Raw genomic sequence first — 12506 nt, 5'->3', positions numbered from 1 at the left:
CTATGTTGCAAAGAGTGAACTACCACTGGCAAAATTTAGCAGTCTTTGCAAACTTCAAAAAGCAAATGGCCTAGATCTTGGTTCCACTTGTCTCTTACCCGTTGACTTCAGTGGAAATTTCAAATTCAGGATCTGACACAGACTGATTCATGTCCTACACAGTTCTTACAAGTTCATAGAAATTTCTGTTCAATTAGAACCAAGTATTTGAGTTGATGATTGTAATTTTTATACAATGTTGTAATTTGTTTTTCAACAGTTTTTTGATTTATGTTTTTTTGTTTCCTTTACAATATTATACTTTAATGTATAATATTGTAAAGGAAACAAAACATCAATCAAAAAATTGCTCTCTTTTTTATTTGGGCTACTTAAATTTATTTTGGGCTACCAAAAACTGAAGAGTCTACCAGGGATTTTGAAATTTTGAGAGCCCAGAGATATATTTATTTTTTTAATTACTTTTGTTTCAGCAACATTAAATTTAAAAACTGTACTTTTGAGTTAAAATATATATTTATAAGTTTAATAAATGACAAATTAAAAAGGCATGAACATTTTTTTGTATCGAAAAAATATCGAACCGTGACACCAAAGTATCGAACCGAACCGTGAATTTTGTGTATCGTTGCACCCCTAGTTATCTACGTAATACTAGTCAGATTAATCTCAGCACCAAACACTATAGAGTTCAGCACTGAACCAAAGTAACCAACCTTAATCATTTAAATAAGTTTATAATTGAAATAAGTTTATAATTTATTGACAGTGAGTTTTGAGAAAGTGACACAATTTTTCTTTTTCTTAGTCTGCTTATGCTTTATGCTTCAGCCAACATGCTTCAAAAGGCCCAACTTTAATGTCATATTGTAAGGTGCATTAGCACACTGGAACACAAACCATGTTGAAAGACCAAAAAACAATATTTCGAAAGGTTTAGGAACCCTGTTTGAAGTTTTTCAGTTTAAATCAACAGAAAGACCTGTTTGCTTTTACCCTATATTTGCATAAAAAATTTATGATTTGTTTACATATGGGTTACCATGTATATCTGAAAAAGGGGTATTTTCCTGTTGTTGTTTTTTTGGGGGTTTTTTTTCTTGTTTTTGCTGTTGTTGTTTTTTTTTTTTTTTTAAGTTAATATGCTTATTTATTATTTAAAAATAATGTGCATTAGCACAGGTAGTACATTGAAAGTAGAAACTAACCAACTTGCATCTTTTAGTTGACAAGAACAGCTATACATAAATTATACTTTGTGCTTGGAGCAGTAATTTGTGTGCTTTTACTTGTGGATGCTGTACGACTCAGATATTTCATCCTTTTAAATCCAACATTATCTCTGTCTGCTCCCTCAGGGTCGATGGGAGAGTCAGCAGGATATCTACATGCCCTCTCAGTTTCCTCGCACCCTGCCCCGCCCAGCCTCCTCCCCTTCCACCTACTCTACCTCCCCGTCTTCATCAACTACTCCCTTCGGCACTCCTCCTCCACAGAACCAGGAACCAGAGCAAGGTAAACCCCTCCTTCTTTTCCCATCTCCTTTCTCTCTTCAATAAAACACTTTGGGCTCTGCTCATTGCTCCATCTTACTCCCCCAGCCATTCTTTTCTCCTCCTTTTTCTTCTGCCTGGATTCATCCACTTGAGCTGCTCACAGATTTCACCTTACTTTCTCTTCCACCTTGTCCTCTTTTGTCTGATGTTCCAAAGATATTTAACCACACCATCTGATGTTTCATTGTTCACATTATTAAATGCTAGATCCTCCATGTCCAGTGTGTTATCACACTATCTACCTGCTCTCTTTGTATTCATTTCTAGTGTAAAGGTCTCCATTCTCTCCTCATCTCCTTGAACAGAGCTTTTTTTTTTTTTTTAATGTCTGCTGTGATTAATCTGAATATTGTTTGTCAGTTAGTTGATTCATAGTGATTTCATGTTAATGTCAGTTTGAATCATTGTCACTGTGATGTCCTTCAGCGTAATTCTGTTTTGAAAATAAACAGAATTAATGATGTTTAAATAATTTCTCTTTCACAGTCCAGTAATTTAGAGTGTTTATGAAATCATATCCTAATGGCTGAAATCATCTTTGTGTTAGTTTTTTTGTTTAGTTTTTTTTTTTTTTTTGCCAGCTTCCTCTGTTAGTCTATCCCAGTATTGGGGTTTTTGCCATTTTCTGGACTCACTTTCAACTTCCAATCTTAATCTTTCATGCCTCCTCTACCTCCCGGACCTCCTCTTGCTTCCTTCTCTCTCTTCTGCCTCCTCCCTTCTCGCCTCGTCTTCCTCCTTCTCGCCTTCTTCCCTTCTTCCCCCCCTCCAGGTCGTTCAGGACTTGCTGCCTCTTATCTTTCAGTTAAGGCGCTGGTTCCCCAGATGCCCAAACTGCTCAAGTCTCTGTTTCCAGTGCGAGATGAGAAGAAGGAGCTGAGACCTTCGCCGCAAAACCAGCAGGTCAGCAGATGGTCCAGTGCAATTCCCTGGAAGCCTTGTATTGAGTTTGTTACATATCTGTAATAGATATAATATCACTTTTTTATTTTTCAACTTTTATTTTTAAATATTTGAACCATTATTCTAGGATCCTTACCTTACAATATAAAGCGCCTTGAGGTGACTGTTGTTATTTGGCAATTTCAATAAAACTGAAATGACCTGAACTAAATTGTAGACGGGTTAATCAGAATTGATTTCTACTCTTTCTGCCCATTGAAATAGTTTATTGATTGCAGGTGACATTTTTCACTCCATGTTATGAGTTCACACATAACCATACAGATGGTTACGTGTGGTTACACCACTAAGCCTTCAGATGGTTCAAAATGCTGCTGCTCGCCTGCTAACTGGTACCAAACGGAGAGAGCATATAACCCCAATTTTAGCCTCTTTACACTGGCTCCCTGTCCCCTACAGGATCCAATTTAAACTCTTACTTTTTGTTTTTAAGTCACTCAACGCCCGAGCCCCCCCCCTACTTGTCAGAGCTCCTCTCTGCCTATGCTCCAGGAAAACCCACGAGATCTAGTTCAAAACTATTGTTGTCCATTCCACGGACTAACCTCAAATCTCGTGGTGATAGATCCTTCTCTGTGGCAGGTCCCAGACTTTGGAATAGTCTCCCCTTTAATATTAGATCTGCTCAAACTCTTGAGCAATTTAAATCTTTACTAAAGACACACTTTTACGCTCTGGCTTTTAACACATTATGACCCAAGCATTTTGGATTTATCTGAATTAGTTAGTATTGTTTCAATTCTTCTATTTTATTGTTTCTATTGTTATTATTGTATTACACTGTAGTTTTTAATTTTATTGTTATTGTTAAGCACTTTGTGCAGCATTGGCTGTTGGAAATGTGCTATATAAATAAATCTGACCTTGACCTTGACCTTGACCTAAGCAGTTTTTACCTGCGTTCCACACACTCACGCTGCAATCGGTGCATCGGTAGCAATTTGGGGTTCAACATCTTGCCCAGGACATTTCAGCATGCGTTAATAAGCTGTAATGCTGTAGCTGCACTCATGACCAGAGGTTTTCGCAGGCACAAGTTTGTTTGTTTTTTGTTGTTGTTGTTTTTTTTATTCTTTCTTCAGGGTTTCAGGGTTTCATGGTTTCAGTAAAATATTGATGAATTATAATTGACAAATTAATGACTAAAAGAAAGTGTGCATTGTGCTGTTCTGTGTGGCATGCTGGCTATCAACTTATTGGTCAGATTTAGACTACTGGTGATCGATTCCTGCCATATCAGTGGTCCTAGCTGATCAGTTTGAGGATTTCTACTTACCCCCCACTTTTTAGAACTTCAAGTTATGAAAAGGAAGGCTCGAAAATGTAAATACTGACTCTTCATGTGCCAGTAGAAGTCGTTGTTTTTCACTATATCATAGAAACATCCATCCATTTTCTTCCACTTATTGGCTGCTTTCCAAGTCCCACAGTCTAACCAAGCCTGATAGGACTGCTCCTTCAGGCTGGGAGTTGAAGATTTCGTGGACGGTAGCCTCTGTCATACATTCCCAGTGCAACCTCACAGGTCCAACTCGCCACCAGCTGGTGATCAGTTGACAGCTCAGCACCTCTCTTCACCCGAGTGTCCAGAATGTATGGCTGGAGGAGCTAACCCCATTATGACACAATTACAAAATTGATCATCGAGCTGCCTGGGATGTCCTGGTGCCCTTATGGACACCCTTATGTTCAAACATGGTTTTCTGTGGACAAACTGTGGTTTGTACAGAAGTCCAGTAGTAGAACACCACTCAGGTGTGGCAGGCCAGTCACACCCCTCCAGGTCTCACTGACAGAATCCCCAGGTGGAGCACTGCCAAAGATAACTCCAGAGCTGTGTGTTGAGTTGAGCCTCACTATCTCTATCCAGTACTTCTCAACCTTACACATTAGCTCAGGCTCCTTCCCCACTGCTAGCCTTGGTAGCCAGGAATCGGCCCAGCACACACTGCATCCAGCCCTTCCTGTGGGTGGTGGACTTACGAAAGGGTGGGCCCATGGACTAAGGCCAGGCCACCAGGTGCTCGCCCTCTGGCACACTTCCGGGGCAGGAAAATGAAGGAACAAAGTGTATGAAATACACATTTTAGCAGTCTGAAAACTTTTGGCCATGACTGTAGTAAACGATCCTAATAATCATAATGTTGCATATGCAGCATGACATGATGTTAAATACATAGCATTGATTCAGTGCCATTAGCCTGCCACAGCCTGTTTATTTGCATTTCTTTTTTCTCTGTTGTGTCCTTGTCACTCAGCAGCACGTGCCTCGTATAGTGACCTCATCAGGAGGGGACGACAACAAAGGCAAGACCGAGACGGTGAGATTAAATCTCGTCTTATCCTTTACATGCTGTTTGGTTTATCGGTAACTTAATTTTAATCAGGTTTTTTAAGATTTTGTTTGAGATCAAAATAACATGAATACTTTTGATTAGTAATTTTTATTTGTAGTTTAATCCACTTGGTTCTTTGAGGAAAAACGGCATTAGGTAACCACAGTCTCTGTTTGTTTTCAGTTTGCAGCATTAGAGGATGATTTCACTTTTTTTCCCAAGTGTATTGCAAAAAACAAAAGTTGCCTCCATTAATCCCTGCTGTCCAATTTATCAACTAACAAGGGTCATTGCAACAGTCTGATAATGCACTTTTATAAATTCAGGGATACTAAAAGCAACTGAAGATCTAGTACCCAAATCACGCAGTCCCATAATACAGTTCTGTAGTTCTGTTTATTCTCTTCTTTCTCTGTAAGATGCATCCTTACTAGATTCCAATTCCACATCGGTTCTTAATGTGGTCCCATTGTAAGTTTTAATGAATTGCTCTTTATGTGCAGTTTAAGACCTTTTCAGCGATTCACTCATTAGCGTAATTGCATTGTGCTTGATTTATAGAACTGCACTAAATCTGTGCCGTAGCTCACCCTGTACACAGTAACGTATGCTTTAGCCTGATATGCACCTTGGGGCTCTATAGGGAGTCAACGCAGTCAAAAGATGAGATTCGCAGACCCTAGACTTCTTCCTGTCAAGTTTTATTTTGAAGGTTGATTACTGTTGTTGATTACTCTTTTGTTTTGCCTTGTCTGCATGCTCTTATCTGTCCCCCCGGTTTCCTGTAGACTGCTATTCTACGGCCCCCAGCCAAAGACAGACGGGCGGAGCTCCCAGAAGTCTCTCCTCTTCCTGTGCATGACCCGCATGACACCACCCCTCTCAGCCCCCTCAGCCAGTCGTCAAGCGGCTACTTCTCTGCTAGTGTTTCTACAGCTACCCTGTGTGACGTTCTCCAACCCTCCTCCTCATCCTCCTCCCTCCTGGCTGTCGAGACCACGTTACCCACAAACCCCCAGCAGCAGGGCGCTGACAGGAACGATATTGTGACCTCTCCTTCTCAGTTTGGTGCCAAGGTGTCAGTCGTCGCTTCGCCTGCTTCTCACAACTCAGCCAATCACAATAGCATCACGTCCGACGTCTCCTCCGAACAGAAGCTGATAAACTCCGGAGGAAGTGAAGGCTTTGAGAGACTAGAGATCTTTGTGGATGATGATGAGCGAGGTGGTGAAGACGTGCTGCCTGATTGGCTGACAGAAGGAGCATATGTTACAGTAGGGAACAATAAGGCGGGGACGGTGCGCTACATTGGGGTGACACAGTTTGCTGAAGGAGTTTGGGTGGGGGTGGAGCTGGACACTCCTGTAGGTATGTATCCAGTTAAAAGGATCAGCGCAGTCCACCATAGTCCTAAATGTCTGTCGATTGATGGAGATGACCTTATGTTTGCAGGTAAGAACGACGGCTCCGTCGGAGGTCAGCGGTATTTCCACTGTAAGCCGGGTTACGGGGTGCTGGTCCGCCCAAACCGGCTGTCCTCCCGCGAGCGGACCAATCGGCAGACAGGGGAGTTTACCCCTTCTGCCCACGTCCCCATCCTGCGAGGAGAGGCCATTGTTGCACGCCGAGGGGAGAATCGCAAATCCTGGAGCAGCTGAGACATGAAAACTAGGAGCCCACAATCGTCGTCCTCCTCCTCTCAGCTATGCAACAGGCTCATACTCTACAACTGACCTACTGCCTAACCTCCTACAGTTAGATTCTACACTCACTGCATCCATTCATAGAGTCTGGATGGATATAGAATAAACACGGTAAAGAGAACTTTCAAGAACAATTCAAGTAAGATAATGAAAGACTATGCAGGATATTTGGAAGTACATGGGAGGACCAGTTGTCATGCGGGAAGATGATTAGCAGTCAGTGGGAAGACTGCTGAGACTGAATGAAAAGCAGAACTATTTGGACCAGGAGTGAGGACTGAACCCCGCAGGCTGGATGATGCTTTCTTAGCTGATATACAGGGATGCAAACATGTGGCTTTTTTGTGGTCACACTGGGGTAATTTGGTTGGGAGCAAGGTATTTTTACAGTGGGATGGAAGACTTTCAAAGGACGAGGCTAATGGATTTACTGGCCCCATCTTATTTTATTTTTTTTGTGTTGTCGTTCATCTTTCACGATTAATTGTCAGCCTATAATAGTTGTTAAAAGAAGTCAAATGATCCTATTTGACCATAAAGATTTTATAAAGCTGACTATTAGGCAGTGAAGATTGGCGTCACTTTTCTTTGACATTTTATTTATTTATCTCAGTTCCTGAGTACCACAAACCTCAAATCATATTGTGGCAGTAGATATTTGCTGCGTTTTCACACTTGACATGTTTGTATCCCTGCATATGATGCCTCTACTTGATAGTCCAGAATTTAACGCTACGGTTGCCACCTTCCTGAACTCTCCAGGTCCAATTTGCAGACTGACACTTTGACTCTCCCTCTCGGACTCCTTTTTTTCCCATTTTCTTTTGAAGATTGATCCTCCCAGAATGTGCCTTCACCATGGCTTGGTTTGCATTTGTCTGTATATTTAACTCCTTGTAGCCGTGTTTGTGTTGAAGAGAATGCCTTGTGCTAAGTGTGAGGTGATCTCAGGGACTGCAGAGGGGAAAGCACAGTGTGCGTGTGTGTGTAAATGTTGTACAGTGTTGCTCTGTGTGTACGTTAATGTTGTAGTCGTGATGGTGTTAAAGATTAGCTTCGTACAGCAGGAATAGTCGTGACAAAGCCACTATGAAACTGGGAGGCTTTAAAAGTTGATTTTTGCACTGGAGACGTTGGATAAGGAGCTTCTGTACGTGAACAGAACATGTCTGTGGTTATGATGCAGCGACCAGATAAGGTAACGAGAACAGGTTGGCTTTCTTTGGTGTCGTCTTTGTTTTGTTTGTTTTATTCTTTTGTTTGTTTGGATTTTTAATCCCAGTCAGGATATTCCCATGTCCCTGAAAGTGACTGATGATATCCGGACACCAGGAGGCGCTGTTTGGGCAGCACCTTAGTGCTGTGGAGGTGGAAATGGGCAGAGTATGTGCTGAGGAAAAGAAAGTGACTTAAGCTTGAGAGAAGGGTGAATTTGCTTCTATGCATTTGATCTTTTTAAAAGTAAGTTTTTAGTCCTTGTTTCTTTATACTGACACAAATGGGAGAACGAGCTATGAGTACATTTTGGGAAAGTGTTAAACCCAGAGGCAGTCCTGACTGATCTGTGGAAGAAAATTTAAAAGATATCGTAGACATGTGGATTATTACTTTTTTTAAATTAGGTTTTATGAAACATTCCAGAGGGATGATGACATTTTTACACTGAATTTTATTCTTGTGATTTAATGTGATTTAAATTGTTTCAGTGCACCAAAGCACTATTAGGAGTGAAGATGGTATATGTGTTTGCAGTGCTTTTACAAGTTAAAGGACATCTATTATGCTTTTACTCATTTCCTGTACTGTATGTACTTTTACAGTGGTGAACGATCATATCTAAAATAAATGTTTGCACAAGTAATCCCTATAAGCCAAAATCTAAGGCTTTAAGCTTCTCAAAATGCTCTGTTTCAGACAGTTTTTATATTCTTGGCTCTATATGACCTAATCATCTCAGGTTAATCTCAGGAGCCAATCAGGAAAGGCATCCTGAAGCGAGGGGAATGGAGCTAAAATAGCTTATTTCATTCTATGAATTGAGGGGCTCCACTGAGTCCAACTATAATATAAATATGGGTTATTTTGAGTAAGTTGTCATTTAATCTGTTACATGATGGAAGTCCAAGGAGAAAGGCAAAAATTTGAAACATGTTAAATCTGTTTAAAGAGTTAAAGTGTCAGCCTTTCTTTTTAATTGTGACTCTCCCCCGAGTTTATGCAGCTTTCACAAGAGGCCTGACAAAAGGATGATATTCCAACATAAGTGATACAAAGCAAACTGTATTCAGTCACATGGGAAAGAATGAAAATCCTGGAAATGAGCATAATAGGTCTTCTTTAAAGGGCCAATCCAGTTCAGTTCACATTGAAAATTTTACTGCCTGTGAAAACGTCCTGTAGCTCTGAGGAGGAGCTCTGTACACCTGAGCAAATGACACTTTTCTATAAATTTATACCATGAAGCCACAGATGCATTAATCTCGTGGTGAGACTCTAATAAAAGCTGCTACTGAGTTGCATAATGGGAGATGTTTTTTGGAGGGTTCTGGAGTTTTGTTGGATTTTCCTTTTTAAATTCGGCGGTCCTTTTTGAAAAGGCAACACTAAATCTCTGGAGTAATGTCGAGACTGAGGTGAGGAAGTGTTCGGTTTGTCTCAGAGAGGGAGGATGAAGCACGGCCAGATGGCTTTAAAGGTGGAAAATAATTAATTTTGAACGTTCTTGGGGTATTTTAGCTCTATGGTTCCTTTAAAAGAGCCTCCCAATGAACTGAATAAGTTTTATTGAAGGATGAGGCAGGTTTTTGGTGTCTGTAATGGTTTTCAGGTTCCTGATGTTGATGATGGAACGGTTATCTGGATTACTGTGTGCTTATACTGTAAACACACTATGTCTGAACACTATCGTCTTTATGGATCCATCAGTGAAGTTACTATTTATGCTTAAATGCTTGTGTGCACGCAGTGATCGCACACAAGCTGGTAAAGCCTTTTTATTTGAATAAATAAATGTTGCACAAATGATTTAATTAAAATCGCTGCTATTAGCGTTGTAAATTTACCTGTAAATGAATCAGTTGATTACTCGTGTCTCATACTGTATGATAGATTGGATCTCAGTAGTAGTGTTTAATTCCCGAATTGACAAACAAAACTAAAGTCCGTGCTCCTGGTTCAGTGGCCCATATATTTTTATGACTTAGTAAAATTCTTCTGAATGAGGCACTTTGTCGTATGAGCCTTGAAGAAGCGATGGGCAGGATATTTTCTGGGTGAAGAATCACTTCTGTACAGGAAACTGATTGAAATATAAGATGAGGCTCCACAGTCTATTTTATTATCTGTGTATTTATTGTCTGGCCATAAAGTCCAGACCTCTGGAGTCCTCTTATTGGCTAGTTTCTGCCTGTTGTGTCATTAGTTAGCAGGTTGTGAAGTGCTCTGTCGGTTAGTTTTCAATAATGTGGTCTGTAACGGTTCGGTGGTAATAAAGGAAGTGTTCCTGTGTGCGTTTGTGTGTGTGTGGGTGAGTGTCGAGTGCACCTGTCTCTGATTCAGTTGTGTCTTTGAGTCGTTGCCAAGATGGGAAAATAACCGTCAGCGGCCGTTTCACGTGCATTTCCTGGGACTTCAGCATAGAGCGGCAAGCCTTCGCCCTCGCTGCTCTACTGGCAAAAAATACTAATTCCCGTCCTGGTGTCTGCTCTGCTTTGTGTGTTTGAGATCACTTCAGGCTTCTGGATGTTCTTTTATGTTGTTGTGCCTCAGAAACCATGTGACCATGTATCTTTCACACACTTTTTTCATATCAACGCTTCAATTCATTTGCACAAACGCCTCCAGATGGAATTGAAGACTTAATTTCTGGAATTATTGTACATGTAAGAAGAAAAATACAAATTGTTTTTTTGTTTGTTTGTTTTTTAAAGATGAAGTGGGTTTTTTCTTGTTTCAGATTACCTGTTTTTCTTCTCCTTCTCCTAGTATGATTATTTAAGATTACTCACTGTTTTCCTCCCAGAAGTTAAACTGTAAAATGTAGAGCTAAGCTCCAATGTAGATGGACTTCTCTTCCAGCACAATCTCCTGTTTAGCTCCCCATAGCAGTGGATCAAGTGTGATGAGGGCATAAAGCAGATAAGAATATAGCTCTGTAGACTGCAGGATGCTCAAGATCCACACGTCAACAAGGGTCGATTTATTTTTCTTTTTTTTTTAAAGAAGAACTGAACAAAAGGAAGTGTAGCGTTAGTAATTGCTGTTTGGATGAGTTTAATATTCTAGCTTCAATTCAATAGGCTCCATCTCTGCTGCAGTAGTTATAAAGATTAGAGGTAGAGATTGTTTCCATGACACTACCATCAGGACCACATTTAATTCTACTTGTATTCCTGTGATATGGATCCAAGCGTATGTCGGTCTGGACGAATCTTTTGTCCCTCGCAGTTTCTTTTTTTTAAGGTTTTTTGCTTTTATTTTGCTCATTTTCAATCCCATGTCTTTGCATCGTCTGTCGTACTGCCTGCAGCTGCATGCTGAGTATAGGATCACTGGTTTTGAGCAAACCCCCGCCTGCCTTAATGTGGCCTTCAACCTGGAGCCAGACTAGTTTCAGCAGCAACAATTTCAGCTCTGCTCTGTACTAAACTCAGCAGTATTCAAAAGGGTCATTCCAAAACCACAGAAAGCCAGTCTGGTTAAATTTTTAATGGTTTGGTCCACAGGAGCTGTCAGGTTTATTACTCTCTTCCAGTTAAAGGAAGGCTAATGTGTCGCCCCCTAGTGGGTACCATGCCTGACTTCCTCACAGGGAATTTTCTATATAGCTAGACAGTGAAATCTAACCTACCACTGCCCTGCAGCAGCAACCTAACAGCTACTTGGGATGAAATCTTATCTCCGAAATTGTATTTTCTTGGATTTGTGTTGGACAAAAGCATATTTTCCTGCCTGGGTAGTTAGTTTTCACCTTGAAACTACCTCTGGCCTTGCTTATGCCACCTCCTGCTCCGAGGCCCTTTTATAGTTTTTTTTTTTTTTTTTTTTTTACAGCCTTTCACTGCTGGCAGCAAGTTCCTGTTTTCTGTGCTAGTATAAACTGCACAAATGAGCAATATGAGGGCATCGGGTGATGCATTGCCACCTTGTTGCATGTGCATCATTTAAGATACAATGTCTGCTGGTGTATTTTAAAGGCTGTTATCAATATTCCTCTGAGGTACCAGCTGCCATATTTTTACCGAGCTGAGCGATTGGTGCTTGCCGAGTCAGAGAGTTTACTCCTCTTGTTACTCCTGCAAAAAACAACAAAAAAATATTTTCAGTCGTGTATCTTTTAACCCATTCAGCTGAAAATATTTAAATATTCAAGTGTTTGTTTATTGGGCTTCAGCCTGGTCAGCAGTATTAATAAAGCCCATCTATCATCTTAACTAGTCATTATCAGTCACTGCTACTATTGATCCCTTAGGGCAGGTTTGTCCTGATGTGTCATTTGTATGTGTGAGTGCACCATCCAAGTGCTTGTTCGATGTATGTATGTGTGTGTATATATATGCTCATATTAAGAATTATAAAAGAAAAAATCTGAGCACAAGTTTGGGTTTTGATTAATTTAATTGTTTTATGTAATTATATGCTGCAATCCAAAGAATAAACATGTATTATAATAAGTTTTTTCTTTTTCTTTTTTTAAAACCATCTGAAGGGTAATCTGATAAGATTAAATAAAATTTAAAAAAAGAGGAATATTAACAGAGTATTTGTTTGTGCCTAGAAGATCTGATGCTTGAAGTTTTTAGAAATAACTGCATTTTGTTTGTTTCATTTGTTATCTCAAAACACAGCTGGCACCACTGGAACTTTTTTCCATTTTCTGGAACTTTACCTGTAATTTTACAGATTTTCTGTTGTGTTTCTTTCATGTGGAGAAACGGGTGTAATGTTGA

The 12506-nt window shown here is 40.2% G+C and overlaps 1 protein-coding gene across 8 annotated transcripts in view; it reads left to right on the top strand.

Annotated features, from left to right (window-relative positions):
- kif13ba (kinesin family member 13Ba) overlaps positions 1 to 12230 on the top strand; it is a 53170-nt gene extending 40940 nt beyond the window's left edge. For 4 of the 8 annotated variants that reach the window (XM_086310148.1, XM_086310107.1, XM_086309965.1 and 1 more), the window contains exons 35-39: positions 1359 to 1515; positions 2329 to 2459; positions 4778 to 4840; positions 5644 to 6223; positions 6308 to 12230. In XM_086310148.1, coding sequence (XP_086166274.1) covers positions 1359 to 1515; positions 2329 to 2459; positions 4778 to 4840; positions 5644 to 6223; positions 6308 to 6513 — 1137 coding nt within the window. In that variant the 3' untranslated portion in view covers positions 6514 to 12230. The other 4 variants (XM_086310297.1, XM_086310372.1, XM_086310218.1 and 1 more) reach the window with 4 other exon arrangements.
- The last annotated feature ends 276 nt before the right edge of the window (positions 12231 to 12506 follow it).

The sequence above is a fragment of the Aulonocara sp. 'chitande type north' Nkhata Bay genome, linkage group LG1, assembly GCF_057382095.1.
Source record: "Aulonocara sp. 'chitande type north' Nkhata Bay isolate Kocher_YH1m ecotype deep benthic linkage group LG1, A_spYH_male_GT1.1, whole genome shotgun sequence".
In the NCBI taxonomy this organism is placed as follows: domain Eukaryota; kingdom Metazoa; phylum Chordata; class Actinopteri; order Cichliformes; family Cichlidae; genus Aulonocara; species Aulonocara sp. 'chitande type north' Nkhata Bay.
Note: the sequence above shows the minus strand (reverse complement) of the source record. Positions and strands in the feature narration are given on the sequence as shown.